At 43.0% G+C, this 25,949-nt stretch overlaps 2 protein-coding genes across 12 annotated transcripts in view; one reads left to right on the top strand and one right to left on the bottom strand.

Moving 5' to 3' along the window:
* Nucleotides 1–20,497, bottom strand: part of PEAK1 (pseudopodium enriched atypical kinase 1) — a 119,619-nt gene extending 99,122 nt beyond the window's left edge. For all 4 annotated transcript variants that reach the window (XM_084816780.1, XM_084816779.1, XM_084816778.1 and 1 more), the window contains exon 1: nucleotides 20,341–20,497. The gene's annotated coding sequence lies outside the window, so the exon portion shown is untranslated. The remainder of the gene's footprint in view (nucleotides 1–20,340) is intronic.
* Nucleotides 20,498–20,648: 151 nt separating this feature from the next.
* Nucleotides 20,649–25,949, top strand: part of HMG20A (high mobility group 20A) — a 76,050-nt gene continuing 70,749 nt past the window's right edge. For 3 of the 8 annotated variants that reach the window (XM_084816805.1, XM_084816798.1, XM_084816804.1), the window contains exons 1-2: nucleotides 21,061–21,165; nucleotides 22,814–22,989. In XM_084816805.1, the coding sequence (XP_084672931.1) occupies nucleotides 22,927–22,989 (63 nt within the window). In that variant the 5' untranslated portion in view covers nucleotides 21,061–21,165; nucleotides 22,814–22,926. Of the gene's footprint in view, nucleotides 20,975–21,060; nucleotides 21,166–22,813; nucleotides 22,990–25,949 lie in introns of those variants that run through there. The other 5 variants (XM_084816800.1, XM_084816799.1, XM_084816801.1 and 2 more) reach the window with 3 other exon arrangements.

The raw sequence follows: 25,949 nt of genomic DNA, 5'->3' as shown, positions 1-25,949 counted from the left end.
GATTGGAAATTAAAGTATGATTAGATATTTTTTAGACAAGACCTTTAGGTAACACATTGTCAATGAGCTAGTGACCTAGTTTGGTCAACACGACATCCCACCATGGGTTAATTAACCTTCGGGGTGCTGCAGTGCATGCTGTCTGCCATTATGAATACACAGCCAGGGGTTGCTGTGGCTTGTCATGCAATCCGAACCCAGGCAGACAGCATGCATCACAGCAACACGTGGGTAAATTAACCCATCATGGTCTGTCCTGTCTTGTGAACTGGCCCACTGTAACTTAATTAAGCCAACAACAGGCACAGAATGTCAAGTCAGTCAGTCTTTGTTTTTGTTATGTAGCCTTTCACCACAACATTGTAGGAACCCAACATCTTCCTAAAAACAACCAGATATCAGCTTATATGCAATGTTATCCTCATCTGCAAAAAAGAAGCACTTCTCAATTTTAAAGCAAGACAGAAAACAGCTTATAAAAAGATTTTAAAGAACCTTCTAGCCTCTAACATAAAGTGCCACAAACTGAAATACTAGCTGCCTTTGGATGATCATATTTTGGCTTAATAATTTGAGATACGAACAATCATCCTGGACTCACATGCACCCGCTTCATTCTTCCCTTCACACAATGCAAGCACAGAATCCAGAAAGTCTACAGTTAACTATAGCTTCCTGTTACATCCGAACTGGGAACCTATAATTAACAAACAAGGTTTATTATACCATGACAGACCCATTCAGAACCTATGATTAACAACTTTTGAACAATCCTGGATATGAAACCAACTTCATACTATGGCTTCACATTCTAGCTTGTTCCGAAGTTGTTAACTACAGTTTCCTGGTTCAAACTAACAGGAAACTTTATTTAAATGAAGACTTCCTGGCTCGTGCAAAGGGAGGAGCAAAACAACTGTGTGCAGACCCATGAGGCCCATTTATATCTTGGCTTATTAAGCTTATTTACAGTCACTGGCTGTAACCCTAAAGCACTATCAATAAAGGCTTTGAAAGTTAAAAAAAGACATAGTAAAGACAGGACCTCACTAACATCAGTCTGAAAGCATCTCAACTTTTCTTCAAAGATAACTGTTGAAGTTGCAATGAACGGTATTTGCTGGGGTATTCTTAAGATTTTGTGAGCATTTTGAATACATAGTTCCACACATAGGTGTTGGCTATATTGGTTCTACTTACTAAAATGATGTAGCCATCAACAGTAGGATCTTAGATACAGAGAATGGGGCTATTCACATGACACAATAGCCCACTGTGGGTTATTTAAGCTACGGTGAAGTTGTCGCTTATGCGTGTTGTATGCAGCCACCTTTTTGAATATGCAACCACTGCCCAGGGGTTGTCATGTCATCCAAACTCGGATAGTGTGGGTTATGTGAGGGTTAAGCAACTCTCAGATAACCCATGCTTGCCAGGTTCACATGACATGCCAACCCCGAGTGGACATTGCATATGTAACCTGGCAAGTGCCACAGCTCATCATGGGTTAAAACCCCCCACAATGAGCTGTGGCATGTGGTCTGACCTGGTCAATGCTTCCCAGTAATGACCAAGTTCTAAAATCATTGTTGTTGTTGTTCAGTCGTGTCTGACTCTTCGTGACCCCATGGACCATAGCACGCCAGGCCTTCCTGTCCTCCGCTCTCTCCCGGAGTGTGCTCAAGTTCATATTCATTGCATCGGTGATGCTATCTAGCCATCTCATCCTCTGCTGTCCCCTTCTCCTTTTGCCTTCAGTCTTTCCCAGCATCAGGGTCTTTTCCAGAGAGTTTTCTCTTCGCATTAGGTGGCCAAAATATTTCAGCTTCAGCTTCAATATCTGTCCTTCCAATGAGCACTCAGGGTTGATTTCCTTTAGGATTGACTGATTGGACCTCCTTGCAGTCCAGGGGACTCGTAAGAGTCTTCTCCAGCACCACAGTTCGAAAGCATCAATTCTTCATTGCTCAGCCTTCCTTATAGTCCAGCTCTCACAGCCATACATTACTGTATCATTATTTATGGCAAATGTAGGTTTGATTTCAAATTTGTTTACAAGGGACTACTTTTGTCTTACTTACTATAGCAACCCAAATTTACTACTGATGGAGTTCAATTGATTTACGGAAGTAATGGGAAACTTAACAGTTAAATTACTGTAGCTATAGCTCCAAAGATGGAACAATGTCTCAGAAGAAATTCATTTACAACACAACAGCTGTAACTTAGCAATGATTAATGCAATGTCTGAAGGACTCAAACAATTTATAAACACTTCTATTGTCCGTGTTCAGTATTTACTTTCCTCAATTATTTTTAATTTGAAATGAAAGAGAAACACACTGACTCAGCCTAATAACTATCATTTCAAATAACTTAAACTTAGGGAGCAATCTGATGGCCCCTAGACAGTGTCTGAGGGGCCACAGGATAATTTGGATTCCCAGCTCTGAGGTTGGAGAGAGTGCTCTGACCTCCGAGGGGGGAACTGGAGATCTGCCCCCCCCCCCATCCCGCTCTCAGCAGGCATGGAAAGAACCATGCCAGCTGCCCTCTGAAGTCAGAAAAGTGACCTTGGAGAGAGGGAAAAGGGGGCATTTCAGTGCGTGAGGAGGGGACCAGCATTCACTACGTGGACAAAAAAGCCCATCTCGTGAAAAATGTAGGGAGGATGGGGCAAAGATTGCCTCCGCCGCTCCTCCCGCCCATTTTCTGTAAACAGTTCTTGGTTGTGAACGGTCCAGAGCTTTGGCTATTGGGTGGTATAGAAATGAAATAAATAATAAAATAATAATAAAAGATTATACATAGTAGGAGGAATATTAACAAGTCTTGGTAATTTCTTCTAATTTTTAGAGCTTAAATATCCTATACACTAATAGCAAAGACATTCTCAAAGTGCCAATCCTTAAACAAAATTGCACCATTCATGCAAAATGGGAAGTTAGCAGCAGCCTTGGGGGAACCTCAAGATTTGCAGCCTAAACAGGAGTAAGTGTATTCAGTGGCCACAGAACAGATTGTCTACTGGGAGGAAAACAGGGCAAAAGCAAGAATGGGGGCAAGAGAGGGGCAGAGGCAATTGGAGGGGTGAGAGACGTAGACAGATTATTTGCAAGGGAATGCAGCCTTCAACAGAAAAAAACACAACATTCCCTATCCCTGGCTTACAGGGAAGACAGATGTTGATTTGAGAATAGTCAAAATCTACATGATCTCCAAAGAAACAGGCCAGCTTGCTGGTCAAATTTGTTGAAAGTACTTGTGAGTCTCTTCCACAGAAGGGGGAGGATCAAAATATGTCTTATACCAACTTCCCCTTAAAAATATATATAAATAATAAATAAATCTATCACTGGGCTTACACAACTTTATAGTATTTAAGGCTTAAGTCAGATTTCTAAGCACAGAAGATGGACAAACAGCAATTATCTTTGTTTTACCTTCAGGGCAGGCTGTGCTTCCTTTCCTGGTTTTAACACTGGTAGCTAGTGGAAGCAAGTAACACAGGATTGATTTAAAAACCTCATTTACCTGTTCCTGTCCATTTCTAAGTAACCTGTAACTACATGGAATTAATGGGGGGGGGGGAGAACTTCATAAGATCATTGCTGGTTTGTCAGTCACATACAAATCAGGTCTCCTTTATTCTTCCAACCACAAGGGAGCCACTTATCCATGACCAGCTCCTGCATAGCTGGGAATGTTTAAATGATCCAAACACAGCGGCGGGTGCCAATCAAAAGACACACTCTCATCAACCCCCACCCACATGGTCGGGTCATTTAAATCAGGATGGGCAACCTGTGACCATCCAGGTGTTTTGGTCTACAATTCCCATCAGCCCTAGCCAGCATAGTCAATAGTGAGGGATAATAAGACATTCTAAGCCAAAACATCTTGAAGCCCAGAAGTTGCCCATTCCAGATTTAAATGTTTTCCTAGTTATGTAAGAACTGCTCATGGATAAATGGCTCTTACAGAACTGCGAGAAAATCTAATGGGCACCAGATAAACCTTGTTTTTCAGGATATGGCAAATTGAAAAGTATCATTACAATCCTTCTGAATTAAAAGATGTTGAGCTATCTACTCTGTATGGGAACCAGATAATTCTAAATATTTTTCTTCCTATTAAGCCTATGTTTCTAGCATTTCAGACAAAGGATATATTAACTTCTAAAACTGTCACCTCTTCATCAAATTCTCTAATTCTGGCAGGCACAATCAGTGTTATCCAAGAAAAGAAGCTGAAAAACCACTAAGCATAATTACACCAGCATGCTCACACCCAGTTTGTAGAAATATTAAGTAATTAGACTTATCTGCATCTGCTTCTTTTGCCTATAGCCATGCTGAAATGGTCAGGTTTTTAAGGACTGACTATAGAACATACAATATAAAACTCAGCTAATAAAATTAAACTTCATCAATCTACTTTTTGTGGTCCAGTGGTTGTCTGCCCTGAATTGGATTAAACAACTTATCAAATTAAAGGTTTAAAGTAACTTTTGATGACCATTAAAAATTCCTGAATTCCTGAAGAATGCTGTATACTTTGAGTATGTTGACACTACGCAGATGTCAATATACTTTAAATCCAACTTAAAAGCATCATTTGGGAAAGAATGTATTTAATGAAGAAGATTCCATAATGATACAGATGCTGGAAGTAAGTTCAGCTAAGCATCAATTTGCCTGGGATAAGGAATTTTTGAAGGTAAGTATTGAATTTTCTAAAGGATACAATTCAACAGCCAAGTTGAATGTAGTTTCTCATTAAACTAGTTAAGATCCAAGCATCACAATTGTTGTTGTTGTTGTTCAGTTATTAAGTCGTGTCTGACTCTTCGTGAGCCCATGGACCACAGCACGCCAGGCCCTCCTGTCCTCCGCTCTCTCCCGGAGTGTGCTCAGGTTCATATTCATTGCATCAGTGATGCTATCTAGCCATCTCATCCTCTGCCGTCCCCTTCTCCTTTTGCCTTCAATCTTTTTGTACTAAAGCTGTCATAGAATAGTGGTAGGGTTGGAAGGGCCTACAAAATGATCAAGTCCAACCCCTGTGTGTCAGTTGTGTTTTGTTTACATGACAACAGGAAAATGCACTATTTTTGGATACTGATATTAAATTCTTTCATACTTATATTTTAAACAAAGTATCAACCTACCACTGTGAAAAGGTTGCTTTTGCTCCATCTTACCTCCTCCATTATAGTGTACACCATTTCTAAACTTGAATGCCCCAAAATACAACTATGACTTTGAGAACTGAAGGTTGCTGCTTATCTACCAGTACTTATTTCTAATCATTTCAGTAGCCCAATAAATCATTCATCCATGACTCAGCCATTTGATTCTGTGCTGCCTTTGCTCCCCTAACACCAACTCTACTTTCTTATCTTTTAATAGACTTTGCTTCCTTCTTTTCTGCTAGCAATTTAATCTAAATGAAATAGCAAATGGTAGCAAGCAACATGCTAGTGACACTTTGGTGAAATTATAATATCTCCATCCAAATGTTGAAGATATTACTTCATTACATGAATTACATGTTCTTCCTGCAGTACTCCACTGATTTTTGTTGAACTGCTTTGTACATACAATTCAAAGGCATTCATATATCATTTCACTTTGCATGTAGACTGGGTTAGCTATCTGATAAGATGTCTACTGTAGACATCTAATGCAAGGAAATATAAGATTTAAATGAGTTTATCAGATTTGAAATGGAAGGTTTTATTTCTCCAACTTAAAATTAAGCTATAGTGCTTTTTCCTGATATCCCCTTATTGCTATAATTTTAACATCTTCATATTTTATCATGATCCCATATTTCTATGCTGGCTAAAGCAACTGAGGAAGGGATGTTAATATTACAGTTATTTAGCAAGAGATATACTTTTTTCAATATACTATCAGCAACACACTTTGTTACATTTTCCCAGTACACATACATGGTATCAAATTTCTCTTCATAACCCTTATTCTGCAATGGCATTGTGTATTATTTTCATCAGTGACAGCCAATAATTCAAACAGCAAAGTCTATCTTATAAAATACAAAGAAAAATGCAGTCTTACCACAATGCAAAGAAGCAATAATGTTTACAAATACACACATCTTGCTGTTTGAGCATTACATTGCCAATTGCAATTTGCAATACACTGTTTGATTGCCATGCAAATATCAACACTAATAAGGAAGGCAACTAGCTTCCATGTCCTTGATTAAAGCAGCACAAACAAGAGAAATGATCACATTACCTCTCACGTTACATTAAACAGAAAAACAGCCACACTGACAAGGGATGCAGCACAAACTTACCATAACTAAAGGTTCTTTAAGGGTGAAGAATCTACATCTAACCATTTTACCTTAAATCTGCAAAGCTCTTGCAGAACGTTTTGCATGGCAACTGTTACCAACAGTATCTAAGGGTAAGAACAGGTGCTTTAAACGCTACAGAACAATACTCCACATACTGATGCACCTTATTAACTCCTCATAGTGGGAAGAAATAAACCTTAGAAGACATATAGACACAACATTTATACAATCCTGACCACTATCATATCACACCATGTCTTAAAATATTGATGTAATATTAGTCTACAAATGTAGATGGAAAAAATGGAGAAAATACCGAAATATTTAACACTATTGCTTCAAATATTTCATACAGCCTGCTCTGCCAGTTTCAGAAATAGGGTTTTAGTTGCAATTTACATTAAAGGCTTGCTCACAGGAGGAACACATTAGTGATCCCACTCTTTACTAGACTCCAATAGGCTTGCCCTGACATGCCATCATTCCCAACCAATCTTGTGAAAAGAGAGAAGCAATCGTATGTATTCTTTTTGCATGCAAAATACTTTTAATTACAAATAAATACATGTCTATGGCACAGCCAGATTTAATGGAAGTGTAAGAATCTTCTACACCTCTATTTCAGCTCTGCTAAGAATTACAAATATACTTATCTTTACGAAGGATAATTACAGTGGATAAAAAGTAAAGTAAAGGTGTCCCCAACCAGTCGTGTCCGACTCTAGGGTGTGGTGCTCGTCTCCATTTCTAAGCCAAAGAGCCAACGCTGTCCGAAGACGCTTCCGTGGTCATGTGGCCGGCATGACTGAACACCAAGGTGCACGGAACGCTGTTACCTTTCCCGCTGAAGCGGTACCTATTTATCTACTTGCAATTTCTTGCTTTCAAACTGCTAGGTTGGCAGAAGCTGGGACTGAAGACGGGAGCTCACTCTGCAACGCAGCACTCGGGTCTCGAACTGCTCTCCTGCCGACCTTCCGGTCTGCAGTTCAGCGTCTTAACCACTAAGCCACCGTGGCCCCTAATTACAGTGGATACAATACAGCAAATTAACCACTTTACAGTCCCATTGCTTTCAATGGAAAAGATCCCATTGATTTCAGTAAGAGGGTGATGCAGATGCAAATGAGACTTTAAAGTACTTAACTTTCGCTGGATTGTATCTCCTGACTTCAGTAGAGTTTGTTATGAGAATGGAAGAACTGTCTAACTAAAACATACACAGCACTCTGTTTCCAACAGCAGCCAGTCACTGGATACTCACAAACAGGGCATAAAGGTGATATCCCCTCCCTTTTTGTCCAGAGCATGCAGTAATTCAGAGGACAGCACCTCTGTATATGAAAGTTCCATTTAGCTACATATCAAACAGTGGATTTTTGTTGTTGTTCAGTCGTTCAGTCACCACATAAAACTTTAGATCATATCCTTAAAAAAAACAACACATTCTTGACATTAAGGTATAGCTGAAAATGTGTAAAGTGAAATGGAAAATGACAATTTATTTCCATTATTACCTTATTATTGCTTACAGACATTATTTTGTCACTGATATAGTATATGTCCCTAACCTGGGCCTTCCAGATGTGTTGGACTTCAACTCCCATCAACCCCAGGCAGCACAGTCAATGATCAGGGATTCTGGGGGTTATAGTCCAAAACATCTGGAAGGCATCAGGTTGGGGAAGGCTGATCTAGCCCAACCCCCTGCTTAATGCAGATTGCAATGCAGGATGCAGCTACAGCATCCATGGCAGATGTCTCTCTAGCCTTTGCTTAAATACCCTTAGGGTGCAATCCTATGCAAATTTAGACAGAAAATGTCCCACAACTCTGGGAATTGTAGGACTTTTTTCTGTCTAAACATGCATAGGATTGCACCCTTAGTGAAGGACAACTCACCCCTCCAGAGGCAGTCTATTCCACTGCCTAATGGCTCTCACAAAGACAACAAAACAAAGGAGAAGCCAGTTAGATGAGATATGGAATTAAGAGTGGGGGGAAAGATAAAGAGAGAGCTGATCTTTCCCCACAATATTCCAAATTACTTGTAAGAAGGAACATTACATTGTTAAACACAATTTTAATCAACCAATCAATGATAAAGTCAAAATGGGGGGAGAGGTCTGCAAGCACTCTAGGGGCACAATCATGGCTGGCTGGGGGATGCTGAGAGTTTCACGGCTTTTTCCCCCCTGCCTAAACATGCATAGAATTTCACCCTAGAGGTCTGATTAAAAGTTCAAGTTCGTTGCTCAACTTTCCAGCTAAAGTTCTAGGAACACAATGACATTCAGCAAAGATGAATGTAAAATATTATACATACAAAAGAACTCTGTAAATAAAATGAGGCACAACTGGCTAAGCAGTGACACCTCAAAGCATTTAGGTGCTAGAGTGGATAACAAACTAAACATGTGAGACACAATGGATTGTTGACATGATTGCTCTGTCCTCAGAAATAACAGCACCACTGCTGAGACTCTAGTTGGAATACTGAATTCAGTCATGGGCATCGGAGTTCAATAAGGATGTTGGTAATAGCAAAGAAAATAAAAAAAAGTTACAAAAAGGATAAATGTTGAGCCATGTTTGTCTGCTATGGCAAAAAATAACAAAGAAACCTATTGCATCTTAAAGATTAACACATTTATTGTGAAATCAACCTTTATAAGCAAGAGCCTACTTAATCAGATGTATGACACTCTCCTGAAGATAACGGGGAAAATCTGTTTTACAAGGCAGTATTATATGGAAACACACACATCCTGAAGTCAGTGATAACGTCGATATATTGACTCATGGAGGTAACAAGATCCAATCATTACAGCCAACAAGTCTATCAATGGTACATTCCACTCATAGCTTACTCCCAATTTTTAAATACTGTCCAAACTAGATATAAGAAAGCTCTAGTCTTTGTTCAGAAGAGATGTCTAAAATCCACGGGGTCTAGCATATGTACATCCTGTGAGGGAAGGCTGGAAAAATGGTACCTTTAGCCTATAAAAAGTAGATTAAACATTTTAAGAAGTGACTAAATAACTGTCTAGCTGATCTACAGAAGACAAAAGTAGTAAAGTTTCTTACAGGGAGGTATATTCAAGTTAAACCTTAAAAAGAACTTCTCAACTATAACAGGTCAGCAAAACAGGGCTGAGGGTGTGAAATCGCCTTCCTTTGAGGTTTTCTAGCAAATAAACTTTTTTTGTCTCAGATTTTGATGGGATTTGCAGGCAAGAAATCCATGATTTTTAATTGGCTATTTTTCACTGCACAGGTGTGAATAAGTACAAAATTTATTTTTAAGCCTGCATTCCCGGACAGCTGTGAAGGTGCATATGCCATTATTGGACTAAAACGAAGAAAGGAACCTGAAACAGCAGCATAACTTCCCACTTCTCCTGCAATTGCAGCACGCAATACTGCGGGTTAGCACAAATGATAAAATACACGAGATATTTCAAACTCCTCCTACTTCTCCCACAATTATCACGATGCATTTGTGTGTTGCACTTGACTGTAAACACAGGGCAAGCTGAGCTGTGTTCATTAATGTGTGCCTACAGAGCAGCAATTGCAGCAAGTTCTCGGTGGTATGGGGATACCAAGACATTTTGTCTGCCTCCTGAGGAATCTGTATAACGACCAAGTAGCAATGGTAAGAACAGACCACGGAACAAAAGACTGGTTTAAGATTGGGAAAGGAGTACGGCAGGGTTGTATACTCTCATCCTACCTATTCAACCTGTACACAGAACACATCATGCGATGTGCTGGGCTTGATGAAGCTAAGGCTGGAGTTAAAAGTGCTGGAAGAAACATTAACAATCTTCAATATGCAGATGATACCACTTTGATGGCTGACAGCGAGGAGGAGCTGAGGAATCTCATGACGAAGGTGAAAGAAGAAAGTGCAAAAGCTGGGTTGCAGTTAAACCTCAAAAAAAAATCCAAGATTATGGCAACCAGCTTGATTGATAACTGGCAAATAGAGGGAGAAAAAGTGGAGGCAGTGACAGACTTTGCCTTTCTAGGCACAAAGATTACTGCAGACGCTGACTGCAGCCAGGAAATCAGAAGACGGTTACTTCTTGGGAGGAGAGCAATGACAAATCTTGATAAAATAGTTAAGAGCAGAGACATCACACTGACAACAAAGGTCCACATAGCTAAAGCAATCGTATTCCCTGTAGTAACCTATGGCTGAGAGAGCTGGACCATAAGGAAGGCTGAGCGAAGGAAGATAGATGCTTTTGAACTGTGGTGTTGGAGGAAAATTCTGAGAGTGCCTTGGACTGCAAGAAGATCAAACCAGTCCATACTCCAGGGAAGAAAGCCAGACTGCTCACTTGAGGGAATGATATTAAAGGCAAAACTGAAGTACTTTGGCCACATCATGAGAAGACAGGAGACCCTGGAGAAGATGCTGATACTAGGGAAAGTGGAAGGCAAAAGGAAGAGGGGCCGACCAAGGGCAAGGTGGATGGATGATATTCTGTAGGTGACGGACTTGACCTTGGGGGAGCTGGGGGTGGCGATGGCCGACAGGAAGCTCTGGCGTGGGCTGGTCCGTGAAGTCACGAAGAGTCGGAAGCGACTGAGCGAATAAACAACAGAGCAGCACTTGTGTTTGAAAAAAATACTGAGACAAATTAAAGGGTCTCCAGTATAGATCCTTCCCCAAACTGTGTGATAAGATGGCTCCAAGTGCTAAGTATCAGCACCTAGTTCTACTGTCATTCACCAAGAATCAGTGTCCTTTTTACACAAGTGTGCACTGAAACAGTGGAAGAGATATTTTTACAATTCCCTAACCTTCCTGATTATGCCTACAAATTAATGGTAAGCATATATTAAGAACAAGCTAATCCAGGTTGGTTGATTTTGAGTATGCAACTTTTTATATATCTATAGCATAACACCACAATCATAGCATAATACCACTTCTTCTCCAGTGTAATTACCCTAAATTACTATCCCCAAATTCCAGAATCAGTAATGCAGATTAGAATCCCAAAAGGACTTGGCAGCAGATAATGAAGTAGAAATCAATTCAGCTTTACACTCCAGCCCAAGTGGTGTGGGGAGAGAATACTCATATGCAAACAATCCCTTGACCTAGGGATATCCCCAACAATAGTAACCAAATTGGCCAGATAGGTCCTCAGCTGTATACTTGCCAAGATAAATGCACAGGAGGCATACAAGATGCAAATAGTTTACTACTCCTTTTGTACCCGTAATCAGGGAATGGGGAATCTTGTCAGTCTATCAGTTTTTTTTAAGAGAAGTACGGAGTCATCTAGGACTTAATTTGACCTTAGCCCTGGGATCAATTTTCAGTGCCAGGGAGGAGCATCTGAATGCTACAGCTGTAGTGCAAGGAGAAAAGGGCTAGTGCGTGGGCTAAGGAATATAAGAGGAACAGCCAATTACATCAACAATTCAGGACTTAATTTGTGTCAGCTCTCAGCTCCAGAGCTTGTGGGACTCAGCCCTAAAACATACGAGGAAAGCATCAGAGGGTGCATCAGAGCACGTGCAGAGTGTTTTAACCACTAATCACATCAAGGTATCACATTACCAAGAATGAAAGCTGCCCACCCACCCCACCCAGGTATAGGCTTCCCGAGTAGGGGCTGTGTGACCTCAGGGAGGCTTCAACTTTAATACCTCAATTGAGTTACTAAGCTGGTCTACTGGAGGAAAGCAAGCTTCACAGGATGGGGTCAGGGAGAAGCAAAACAGGAGAGAGTTCCAGCCAACAGCTATGCTGCTCTCCACCCAGTACAAAGCCAGTAAGCTCTGCAACAGCACTTGTATGTACAAATTGAAGGGTTCAAAGTTACCACACACATTGCAGATTTGTTGTAAGAAGTGTCAGAAAAAGCTATCTGACTTTTGGATTAAAAGAAGAAATCTTGCAATCCTAATTCTCACATCTGACCACTATTAATAGCAGCTGGAGGTGATCCCAGCAAGCCCAAGCTCAAACTAAGCCCAGGATAATGGTTATCCTGCCTCAGGGAAGGGGATTGGCTTAGACAATCCAATAGATAACTTTCATGTATATGACTCTGCCTCTTTCCAGGTTGTACATGAGAATGACAGGAGAAATGCATCATGTTTTTAGCACAGTCAGCTATCTACCATTGGTTTTGGTATGTTCAGTTCCATGAGGATGTGAAACAACATTTGCAGATGGTGCCGGAGCTGGCAACACAGTTCAGATTCACAGGTGCTACCATCACATGTTTAGGCATTAGTATCATGCTTTAGGTGATCAGGAATTTTTCTAGCCCTGTATGGTGCTCACAAATGTTCACTAATCCAAAAATCTTGCTAGTTCTTTGGCAGAGGAAAATTGTAAACCTGATGCTATAGACCAGGCTTGCCCAACCTGGTGCCCTCCACATGTTTTGGATTTCAACTCCCATGAGGCCCAGTCAGCATGGCCAACAGTCAGGAATGCTGGGAGCTGTAGCCCAAAATGTATGAAGGGCACCAGGTTGAGGAAGGCTGCTGTAGACACACTTAACATTTGTTCACCAATGCAGGTAACATTTTCACTACTGAGCCTAAGTGTGAATGAGATCGCACATAACAGATGAGCCTTTCCAAAATGTGTACTTCTGGTATTATACTGGAAAGAGCACCAATGACATCCTTGGAGAGGACATGTCAATCAGCAGGGCTCCACAAATGCACTTGCCAGGTTGCTAACAGCAACAGCCCTTTCTCCTAAGTTCCCCATGAATTGCAGAGAACTTCTCACTTCTCAATGGCTTTCCAGATAGCTCCATGTAAAGTCAAGTAAGACCCTGCCCTCTCCAAGCCCCTGGCATACACACAGGACATGGGAGTCTCTCTCTCACTTGCTCCCCTTGCCCCAGGCTTTGAAGTACAAAAAAGAGGTGCAAGGCCCTCTTACCATGCCATCATTCCAGAGGAGTTAGCGAAAGAGTGTAAATGATTTGCATTCTGATGGTTCTAGATGCAATCTTTGTCATTTCCGTTAAATGGATCTATGTATCAGAGCTAGGAAAGACCTCTACTCAAGACAATGGAGAGCCACTGCCAGTCAGAGTAGACAATACCAGGCTAGATGATGAACCAATAGCCTGAGTCAATTTCATGGAACCAAGTAGGCTAAGGTCACCCAGTGAATTCATGATTGAGATTTATACAAGAGAAGGCAGAATGATTGACACAAAGGACCATGACAGACCAGATATGAAGACAGCAAAGGAAACTTTGGATGACCAGAATTAGGGAGAAAAACAGAGGACTAGAGACAGAAGAGAACCACACTCTCTGGCTTCTGCCATCAGACAGAGGCCTAGGGCCACTGGGAGGCTGCATCCTCTGCTTACCATGAATAACATCACACCAAGGGGGAGACCATCCATTCAACTAGAGAAAGAGGAATAGCAGGGAGCTAGCTTCTCCCTCCCTACCAGAAAGAACACTTGGTTCCAACTGCCTGTAGCCCTTGGACTTCAGAAGGGGAAAGAACATCAGACAAAGGAACGAGAGCTATTCAAGTAAGAACACCAGCAAAAGAAGATCACTCTGTCCCGAAGTACATTTAAATACCTGCTTATAGCTCATCACCTTGCACTGGCCTTGAAAAACTGATTCCCCTCTTCCGTTTCCCTCTACTACTCTTCACTTGTCTTTTTAGTTTGTAAGCCTGATGGCATGTTTCTCTATTTGATTGATGTGAGCTGCTTTAGGGGACAATAATTGTCTGAAAAGCAGGATAAAAATGCAGTTAAAGAAATAAAATGGGATTTTTACTTCCTTCTATCTTGGATTTTTAACTAACTTTATAACAATATTTTTAAAGTCATACGCCAAAATATAATCTCCCTTGGAATTGCTGTGGTCAGACTGTTGACCCGAGCCAGTTACAGGGAGCACATACAGCAGCTTCAGTGCCTGCTGGTCTGTTTCCAGGCAGAATTCAAAGTTGCTGGTTATGACCCATAAAGCCCTATACGGCTTGAGACCAGGCTACCTGAAAGACCACCTTCTCCCATACAAAGCCTGCCTGGCTCTTAAGATCTTCTGGAGCGCCCTTCTTTTGAGACTGCTGCCTTCAGAGGTGCATTTGGTGGCAACACTAGAGAGGACCTTTCTAATGGCTGCTTCCAGCCTGTGGAACTATCTCCCAAGGAAGGCTAGGTTTGCTCCCTCTCTCCTAACCCTCTGCTGGCAGGCAAATACCTTTTTGCTAGAAGGCCTTTGGCCTGTAAGTGGGTCTGCTGGGTTGGGTGCTATTTTTATTCTGTAACTGTTATGTTTTTATTGTATTTTAATGTATTGTTTTAACCAGTATCTCTGTAAGCCGCCTTGAGTGCCATGTTTTTGTAGAAAGGCAGGGTACAAATCAAATAACAATAATAATTTCAACTCAGTTAAACATTATAATAAATGGTGACAAAAATTATACTTGTTGGACAGGTTTCAACTGTTTTGTGCATGAACATACTTAAATTCCTATAGAACTGATGTTTAAATGTTATTATAACCCCCTATGCTGCAATTATGTTTGTTTATATAGCATTATACGCTTCAATTGTTATTATTTATATAGAGCAATACATGGGCATTACATTTTACAGAGTACAATAAGCAAAGATCCTGCCCTGAGGAGCTTGCAATCTAAATTCTAACAACAGAGGAACCACCTAACAGAAGAATGGGAAAAGAGAGGCAAGGGAAACAGATGAGTGTAAGTAAATGACGTTATATGGGTTTCATGACAGTTGGAGAAGCTACCACTTTATGCTCACATTCTAGAAATCAATTTACTACCAACTAAACATTTTTTAGACAAGAATACCAATTTACTGAGATCAATGGGAGCCTCGAATTTCATGTCACTGAGGGCTCAGAATTATACATGAAAGCACTATTTCTGAGAGCAGTTTCTTATGTCACATGACTATGAAAATTTGTGAAAATGAAGATGCTAGGGAAAGTGGAAGGCAAAAGGAAGAGGGGTCGATCAAGGGCAAGATGGATGGATGATATTCTGGAGGTGACGGACACAACCTTGGGGGAGCTGGGGGTGGCAACGGCCGAAAGGAAGCTCTGGCGTGGGCTGGTCCATGAAGTCACGAAGAGTCGGAAGCGACTGAACGAATAAACAACAACAACAAAAGTGTGGGTTCCAGTATCTCTACTTCCAAAAGAAGAAGAGTGTGAAAATGTACAAGAGAATCTTTTCTTGGATAGAGATGTACTTTTATGCACAGGACAGACTCAAGCAAAGACATCTGTATCTTAAACCAGTAACATGAGAACCGGTTCTTGGAAGAATCTTTTGTGCCAAATTACTGACTTTTCGAAACACTATTTAGGTTATATCATATCATCTTTTTAAAAACAACAATGAAGAATAGTTCTATACTTAAGTCAGGGGTGGGCAACAGGTGGCCTCCACAGCCCTCCCATTGCGGCCCCCATGCCCTGAGATTCAAGGAACCCCTTCAAAAAAATCTTAAAAAAAAATTTTTGCAAGCAAAATGGCATCTGTAGCTACTACAAAGTCACAAAAGGGTCAAAATTAGCTTGCAAACAAGCTAATTTTGTCCCCCTTTGCACTCTGTAGCAGCTCCAGATGCCATTTTGGTTTCTTTCTCTCCTGCTTTTGGCATCTACAAAGTCAAAAACGGCCCTGGACCTCCCAAAGTTGCCCACCCCTGACTTAAGCTGTAACACTATCGGGGCGTGATTGTCCCACTGACATCAATATGGCTTACACGTCAGTATCAGATACATAAATGAATTTGCGCAGCTAGGTCCTATTCATGTTTAGTCAGAAATAAATCTCACTAAGTTCAATAGGACTTACTTCCATGTAAGTATATATAGCACTGTGATGCCCCCCTTAAGAGTTACTGAGGAAATACTTCAAAAAATAAAATAACAGTTTTGAGCTCAGTGTTGAAAAGTGAAAATGCGCATGAGGAAGTCTCAAGAACAAAACTATAACATGTTGCTAATTTAGAAGTGTCCATCTAATACTTCAGAAATGTATTTTATGTGCCATTCTTAGTCAGCTGTATGTCAACTGAATCAACATAAAATGAACAATTAATAAATAATTTGGGAGGTCAGTGAATGAAGTTATCTGTATCTTTGAATTTTGTGACAATAAGGCAAACCCATCATAAAATGAATAGAATATTACTCATGGAAAGTTCAAGTTGGTAGACAATTCATTTCTAAGGTATTTCTGTGATGCTGCGAGAAAATGAGGGTTTGCTGAAACACACTGGAGATCAAACTTCTGCCAGGAATAACCTTGATCTGTACAACTCATCAGCAGCTATTTTGCTGTCAAAATTTATTTAGCATCTTCAGGGGGGGGGGGAATTACTAATGCTAAACTTAATAAAATAACATCCAATCAAAATGTTCTGCTTTTAAAATGTTTTAATTCCACATTTGTTGTTAAAAAGACTAAGGCTCCAGATTTTGAAAATAAAGGTTGTAGGACTGTTTTCCTAAATATGCCTAGGACTGTGCCTTAAAGTAGCTCTTCACATGTTCAGCTCCTCTAGGTTTATAAAACCAGAACTTGCTTTTAGAGTTTTGTCCTCAGTAAACACAGTTTTCCAAGCCATATAGGGAAAAATTATTGCCCTCTCGATGCTCACATGGCCAGAACGGTGAAAAGACAAGAATGATGTAGAAAGAAGGGCCTGTATGGAAAAGTACCTAACTGGAATGACTGGCTCCTCTAGTTCTCACTCTCCATTCTATGGCTCCTTGCTTGTGCTCTACTGTACTGTGATGCCTTTCTGTTCTCTTCTGTATGGAATGTTAAAGGAATTCAAAACAAGATGGATAGGCATATTCTCAAAACTGGAAAACTCACAGCTATAACAAGCAAAGAACTGCAGTCTCTAGATTACTTTGTGTAAGTAGCTAATGTATCCCCTAAAGAGCAAATAACAATTGCTATGCACATGCTATTATGGGTTTTATACTCTGGAAGGCACTCTCAGTTGATCTTGGAAAGTGTAATATAGGAGACTGTGCTGGGAGTGGGAGGGAGTGCTTAACGGGGAGGAAAGTCTCCAAGAATGGATAAGCTCAAACTATTTTTGCTCTCATTCAACATATCTTGTAAATTAAGTTCTTTCACAGCTCTAAGAATTCAAAAGGTTAAGAATACTAAATATTTATATTTGTATAATGCTTTTTCCAATCCTCAGACCGCTTCATGTTTTCCTTATTAATCCTTACAATAGGCCAGTATTATCCCCATATTTATTTATTACATTTATATACTGCCCAAAGGTCAAGGCTCTCTGGGCAGTTCACAATAATTAAAACCATAAAATACGATAAAACGTAAGACTTTAAAAGTAGCATGCGAAGTCAAAGTAAAACCCAACAGCCATTACATCCCAGGAAAAGCCTGGGCGAAAAGGTGCATTTTAGGAGGCACTTGAAAGATGCCACATTTTCTGCCTCCTGAACTGCACAAGGAGGGTTTCCAGAGGGTGGCTGCTGCTGCTACAGAGAAGTCCTGCCATAGGGGTTCTTCATGGCTACATTCCTTTTATTTTGGAATGAGCAGCAAGGCCTCCTCTGATGATCTTAGATACTGCCTGGGTATATATAAAAAGGGGGTATAGTGGCCTGCCACAAAGTGAATTCATGGCAGGGATTCCCAGTCCATGGTCACTACACAACAGCAGCTTTCGTAAGTGTGAAACAGCACTTAGGCTGCACTCCTATATACACTTACCTGGGAGACGGTCCCATTGAACCCATTGAGGCATACTTTTGTGTAGACTTGCATAGGATTGCACTGTTTATCAAGTCAGGATAGAAAAAAATCATCACATTTCCTAAGAACTGTCCACACACTGGTCAGGTTGGAGAAATACTGCAAACCTTTAGGAACCTACATGTAGTTTGTAGGAACTGGACCTGCACAGAATAGAACAACTCAAATGCCGAAGCACCTTTATGCCGTTTAGGCATCTGGACATGTAAATGCCCAAGACTTTTCCAGCTCTAATTCTGATACCTGGATTCTCCAAAAGGAAGCTCAAGTAATAGCAGCCCATATGTCAGGAGGTATAGCAATCAACTTTTTTTGTTCAAAAAACCATTCAAGAACACAATGGTCATGCCCAATGCTAACCAGTTACATAAAAACTCCAAGATACAATACAGATGCCCAAACGTAATTTTTTTCCCCCTTTCCTCTACAAGCTGTCCAAATGTAAAAAAAATAAGAAAAGGAAGGGGAACCCATAAAAGCTTAAAATACACAATTCATTTGGGAATATATCAATATTTTGTGAGTCAAGAGCCAGAATTAACAAGACTAGGAACAATCTTGCTACAAAACAATGTGTGTGTCAGTTTCCTATATGGCATTCCCATTATGGGAATGGAGGAATACAAGTAAAAGATCTAGGAATCACAGCTTGAGCCTCTACCTCTTACCCTTCCTTCACAAAAGAAAAAGATTATTCAAGCAGAACATCTCTAATCGGGAAAATATGATTAAAAGGTCACAGAAATAAAACCCTACCAGAATTCAAGCTTCAGCTTCTCACCTGTTATGTCCATAGCCCTGCCCCTCCACCTGCCCCTTAACTTTGTGGCACTAGCCAACTGAGAACACTGACAGCAGGGAGCGGTAGGAAAGCAACAAATCACCAAGCTATGACAATGGATGGGCCCAAGGGTGACAGTTACATACTTCAGGGCTGATGCACCCTTTCCCACTCCCTTCCCTTCCAAAGCAAGGGAAGAGTGGCCAAGCTCTCTTTCAATCAAAATTAGCCTGGGGGGGGCAACTTATTTCTCTCCCTGCCCCTCCCCCCATCCCCAAAAATCAGAGGCAGGAGGAGGCAGAAATCCTTTCGTAAGTTGCAAGTCAGCATGAAGCAGAAGTATAGTTTCCACCTCACCCCAAAAGAGCAAGCAGGGGACACATGACCCTCTTACTTTGCCCCTCCACTACATTTCTTTAAGACATTTACCTGCTTCCCTATTTGGAGACAAGCCAGACAGACCTCCATGAATGATTACAGGGATGAGACCAACACATAGCGGGTGCTCCCCACCAATATTGCTCACGACTTCTAAGGCAACTAGCAAAATCCTTGCTCCCCTAACAACAGCCTTTGCCACCCCTTCATTCCCCAGAAGTCACCCTCGATCATTACATGCTCCATCACTGCAACAGCAACAAACTGAACGAGTTGGAAAGCGGTGCGTACAAAACTCGGGGTAGGGGGCTACAATTAATGAAAAACGAATAAATTAAGGCTGCAACCCCAGGCGCGCTGAACCCTGAGGGTGAAACCCACTTAATCCAGCGGGGCTGGCTTCCGAGTAAATAAATATACACACTGACTGGATCAGGCTGCGGAATACAACACGAACGTCATATCCTACAGAACTTTTGCCTTCGTGGTTGCTTCCTTTTTTAAAAGGGGCTGGGAGGGGATGGCGCCCTCGCGCCAACCCAAAACTTTTCATCGAAGTTGGGGAAAGGGGTCGAGAAGGGAACTGGACGAGTGCGTGCGTGGGTGGGTGGGTGCGTGCGTGCGTGCGGGGGGGGCAGTTGAGGATTTGTCAGTTGCCTCACGGGCCATTCCGGGCGCCCGCCGCTTCCCTCCTCGCCTCTTTCCCTTCTCCCCCACCCCGGCCCACATCCCCGCCAGGGTCTCCTCCTCCTCCCGTCGCGGCAGGAAGTTCAGCCGAGCCACCCCACCAGTCGCCCTCCGTCTCCTCCGGGCGAGGAGCACGGCCGAACCAAGCGGAGCGAGAGTCCCGCCTCTGCTTCGCACCCACGTCCCGCCCAGAAACAAAACACAATTACACCCGCCCCACACACACCGAAAAACAAAACAGAAAAATCCCCACCGCGCTGACGCGGCTCCGCGCCCTCTCAGGCCTGCCTTTTGTCCCGCCGGAGACGACGGCGAAGTCTGCAACCGTAACATAAGCGCACGCACTTACCCTTTACAGCGGCGAAGGAGAGACTTCTGGCTTCTCTCAGCGCCGCCGCCGCCGCCTGCCGAGTCCCGTCCGTCCGTCCGTCGGCTCGACCGCCCGGCCGCCCGCCCCGCACGGGCTGCCTGGCCGCCTCGCCTCACGCACAACTCCCTCACGAACTAACTCAAAGTACCGGCCGCCAGCAATGCCAGAGCTCGAGCGCGGCCCCGCCCCCTCGCCGTCCTTCGCGTGCGCGCGCACGCCCGCGACCAACCGCCACCCGAGCGGCGCTCGCGCCTGGGAGAAGCCAGGGGGAGGCCGCGCAAAACCCCGGGGCGCATGCGCTCCAGCCGCGCCCGCCGCCCGACGGGCTTGGTGCGGCTCCGCTCCGTCCGACTTCTCGGCTGTCTTCTTTGCCGCTCGACAAAAAAAAACAACAAAAAACGGCACTACGGCCCCCGGCATGCACCGCGGCGGCGACCGTTCGGCCGTCTCGTGCGGGACGGCTTTTACGCACGCACGCGCGCGCGGAAAAGCCTTCCGCTTTCGAAAATAATTCCTCAGCGGCCTTTATTATTTAAAACACACACACACGCCCCAATTCATCTCCGGTGCAGAAGCTCAGGACTCGGGTTCCAAAGGAGGTTGGGCGGAAGAGGTGCTTATCCTCCGTTTGTTAGGGAATAAGTATGAGGAGAGGGAGGCGGAAGGATATGTGAAAGCGGAGGGGGCGGTGATGTGCCCGCGCGTGGGGGGGGGAGAGAGAGAGGATGAAGGTGGCTGAGTGGGGGTGAAGGGGCAGAAGTCTCTAGGGGGAAGCCCCCTCCCCTTTCCGTCATTCTCCGGCAGGTCAGTTGGGGGTGGGTGGGGGGAAGAGAGAGGAATTTTATCTCTCCAAGGGGGGTGGGGAAGCGAGAGCTGGTAGGGGATATGTAAGAATTGGGGCGGGGGCGTAAAAGTGGCCTCCCCGCTCTCTGGAGGCTGTGACTGGGGAAGGGGCGACTAGGCCTCTCAGGTTCCCGCCAGCCTGAGAAAAGCCGGCCTGTTTCCGGCATCGCTCCTGCGCCGCCTCCTCTAACGGCCCAGCCGTTTCTCCTCCTTTTCTGTCACCTACCTTCTCTCTCCCCACCGCCCCACCAAATCAGGTGTCAGAAGCTTGCCTTCTTTACGTCAGAATCAGGGATTGTGCAAGGACTGGGTGAGAAGGCTCTGGGTCTACGAGTCCCTTATGTGCCCCCTTGTTTGCAGAAGTTCCTTTCCTATAGAGCCTTGCAACTCTGTAACATGTAACTGATGCTTCTTGTGAAACTTTTCTCCTTGCGCCCCCACCCCCCTCCCCGTATTTATTGATTCCATTTCGGTCCTGTTTTTCCTCGGAGCAGTGTACATGGCTATTCCCACCTCCCGTTTTATCCTCACAATAACCCTGTGAGGTAGACTAGTCTACCTCACAGGATAGTGAGGTAGACTAGAGAGATAGTCTACACCCTAGACTATCACACACTAGAGATAGTGTGTGTGTGACTGGCCCAAGGTCACCGACTGAGCTTTGTGGAAGAGTGGGGATTGGAACCTGGATCTCCCTAGCCAAAGTCCCACACAAGTTTTTATAAGTGTTTTACTTACTTTTTTTTTAAAAAAACAGTGGTTTTGTATTTTATTTTGGTATCATCTTTTTGATCGTGTCTTTTGTTTGCCATCATGACATCCATAAGGATGAGAGTGACTTTAAAATGCATTTACTAAATAAATAAATTACTAAACTGCATAGGGTATCAATTATCTATGTTGTTTATCATAATAATGTATACCACGCTCTCTGTGTACATGCTGCTTTTCATAGAATAAAAGGACAGGTCCCTACTCCCAAGGGGCTTACAATCTAAAAATAAACACTACAGAGAAAATAAACAACAAAGTAGGGAGATGATGAACTGACAGCACAACCTATGAATATTTACTTAGCAGTGAGTCCCATTGTTTTCAGTGTGGCTTACTTCCTAGTAAGTGACCTGGTTCGCATGTCACTTTCTAGGCAGTGGTATGCACGTAATGGCAATTCCTGGGTTGTTTAACACTGCCTCCCCCACATTAGTTGCTTCTGTTTGCAATTAATAACCTAGTTCCTTGTTTGTTATCACTGCTTGTTCTCTGCTGCTTGGCCCCAACAACTCATGGTTTAAACAACCCATGGGTTCTTGTTATGTGCAAACTGGTCTATGGTGTTTAGGACTGCAGCCTTAGAATTAATTAGAGTTAGGGTACTGGGACATTATTTCCATTTCACTTGATGCAGCAGTATCAAGTGAACGCAAGAAGAATGAATTGGATGTGTTTGTGGCAAGAACAGTAGTCTCAAGAGACCTGTGAAATATTTTCCCCCCTTGCTGTGGAGGAGTGCTGAAACTTCATAACTCTTACATGTATCCTCTGTATCTAAAGTTACGATTACTTTTGTATGCTTTATTTATTATAGCTTTATTTTGGGGGTTTGTAGATAACAACATATGAAGAACAGTGCTGGATCAGACCAAAGGCTTGTTTAGTCCAGCATTCTGTTCCCATGGCAGCCAGCCAGATGCCCATGGGAAACCCGCAAGCAGGACATGAATGCAACTTACTCATGTTCCCCAACAACTGGTATTGAGAGGCATACTGCGTCTGATACTGGAGGTAATATACAGCCATTATGACCAATAGCCATTGATCTCTAAGGTTATGCAAGACCTTTGATTGCAAAGCTTTAAATATCAAAAGCCTCTTTTCTCCCCCCACCTTTTTTGCATTGTAAGAGTTTTGCCTTGCCAAAGCTAGTTTTTCTCCGGCTGTCTGCAGGTGATAGCTTTTCGGCAACTTGGAGAGAATAATAATAATATTCTAGAACTGTCATTGCTCATAATGTACACCATGGGTAGGGGTGTCAGAGAATTCCGCCACAGATCTCGGTGAGGCCGAATGCCAGTGCATTCGGCCCCCCGAAATCGGTGGCGGAAAAAGGCCCCCGCCCCCCCAACCCATGAAAGGCGCGTGAAACGGAGCACTTGCCTGCTGCTGTCCGCGCTGACTTGCGAATGGCGGCTGCTCTGCGGCCTCCATTCGCTTCTTCATCATAGCCATGATAGGCCATGTAAATACTTACGTAGCCTATCACGGCTAACGCAGGGACACCGTGATAGACTACGTAAGTATTTACGTAGCCTATCACGGCAAGCCAAAAAAACCCCAACGGCGTACGCAACTGGCAGCGGCCACCATTTGCGTTCCCTATTTTTACCTGTTTTAGCCTATGTAAATATTTACGTAGGATATTACGGTGAAAAAAAGGGGAATGCAAATAGTGTAGTGGGCGCTATTTGCATTCACCTTTTTTTTGCCGTAATAGCCTACGTAAATGTTTACGTAGGCTAAAACAGCTCAAAATAGGGAACGCAAATGGCGGCTGCTGTAGCCGCCACCATTTGCGTACGCTGTTGGTTTTTTTGCTTGCCATGATAGGTTACATAAATACTTACGTAGCCTATCATGGCAGCTTCACAGGACGCAAATGGCAGCTGCCATTTGCGTCTGCAGCAGCCCATCCATGGCTGGAACTCCGGCTGCGGACGGCCCTGGCCGGCAGCTCCGCGGAGCCGGCCCAGGGAGGATTCCGGGGGGAGGGACGGAGCACCTCCCCCCCACCGCGAATCCAAGCTGCGAAAAGGTAAGTGACTTTTGTACATCCCTAACCATGGGTGCAATAAGAGGCAGAAGCAGCAGGAGTTTGTAGCACAGCACATCTGTACAGGAGTGGGAAGGCCCCACTTATGGTCCTGGCTGTGCCATAGTCAGATCTGCATTCCTTCTTGCTTTTCCCATGCTTTGCTGTGTCTGCTCCCTGATTCAAGATATGAGAGGCAAAGCCACTCCATAGCAGTGAGCTCTGGTGTGGCACCATCCCTTAGTATGATTACACATGGAATACGTTTGCTGAAAGGTTGGCCGCTATATATAACCCTTTAGTTTCCTCATATGATCACTGGTCAAATTAGTTATGTGATGTTTCATAGTGTTTCAGTCCGTAACATTGAAATGCCTAAACAAGCCCTCAGAATCACAATCAGTATTTCTGCACTAGGCATTTGTACATTTTATTGTGTCTTTCATGGCACCTATTGCTTAGGTGCCTGTGACAAGAAACACACTCTCCCTTGTGCTCAGAGTGATTTTTGAACAGTGTTTACTTTTGTTTAAGTGTATGCATGTGTGGATGTGATACTCTCAAAAGTGCTGATGTAGCCCTTTGGTCTAGTTGATTTTTTATCTACTGCTGTGGAACTAAGGCTGAAGTCCCATGCACGCTTACCTGAGAGTAAGTTCCGATGCTGTAAAGAACAATATTGTTTAGGAACCTGGAATGTAAGTTCAATGACTCAAGGTAAGCTGGAGGTGGTCAAACATGAGATGGCAAGATTGAACATTGACATCTTGGGAATCAGTGAACTAAAATGGACAGGCATGGGCGAATTTAAATCAGGTGACCATTGTATCTACTACTGTGGGCAAGAATCCCTTAGAAGAAATGGTGTAGCACTCATAGTCAACAAAAGGGTGGGAAAAGCAGTACTGGGGTACAATCTCAAAAACGGCAGAATGATCTCAGTACGAATCCAAGGCAAACCATTCAACATCACAGTAATTCAAGTCTATGCCCCAACCACTGAGGCTGAAGAAGCTGAGGTTGATTGGTTCTATGAAGACCTACAACACCTTCTAGAACTAACACCAAAAAAAGATGTCCTCTTCATCATAGGGGATTGGAATGCTAAAGTAGGAAGTCAGGAAATCACTGGGATAACAGGCAAGCATGGCCTTGGTGTACAAAATGAAGTGGGACAAAGGCTAATAGAGTTTTGCCAAGACAACACGCTGATCATAGCAAACACTCTTTTCCAACAGCACAAGAGGTGACTCTACACATGGACATCACCAGATGGTCAATATCAAAATCACATTGATTATGTCCTTTGCAGCCAAAGATGGAGAAGCTCTATACAGTCAGTAAAAACAAGATCTGGAGCTGACTGTGGCTCAGATCATGAGCTGCTTCTTGCAAAATTTCGGCTTAAATTGAAGAACGTAGGGAAAACCACTAAACCATTCAGGTATGACCTAAATCAGATCCCTTATGAATATACAGTGGAGGTGAGGAATAGATTTAAGGGGTTAGACCTGATAGACAGAGTGCCTGAGGAAGTATGGATGGAGGTCTGTAACATTGTTCAGGAGGCAGCAACTAATCCATCCCAAAGAAAAAGAAATGCAAGAAAGCAAAGTGGCTGTCTGATGAGGCTTTACAAGTAGCTGAGGAAAGAAGGGAAGTGAAAAGCAAGGGAGAAAGGGGAAGATATATCCAACTGAATGCAGAGTTCCAGAGCATAGCAAGGAGAGACAAGAAGGCCTTCTTAAATGAACAATGCAAAGAAATCGAGGAAAACAACAGAATGGGAAAAACTAGAGATCTCTTCAAGAAAATCGGAGATCTCAAGGGCATGACGTTTTGTGCAAAGACGGGCATGATAAAGGACAAAGAAGGCAGGGACCTAACAGATGCAGATGAGATTAAGAAGAGGTGGAAAGAATACACAGAAGAACTA

Source organism: Heloderma suspectum, chromosome 11 (genome assembly GCF_057233095.1).
Source record: "Heloderma suspectum isolate Gila_16-S chromosome 11, 16-S_ref, whole genome shotgun sequence".
In the NCBI taxonomy this organism is placed as follows: domain Eukaryota; kingdom Metazoa; phylum Chordata; class Lepidosauria; order Squamata; family Helodermatidae; genus Heloderma; species Heloderma suspectum.
The sequence above is the reverse complement of the archived record's forward strand: the minus strand, read 5'-3'. Positions and strand labels throughout refer to the sequence as shown.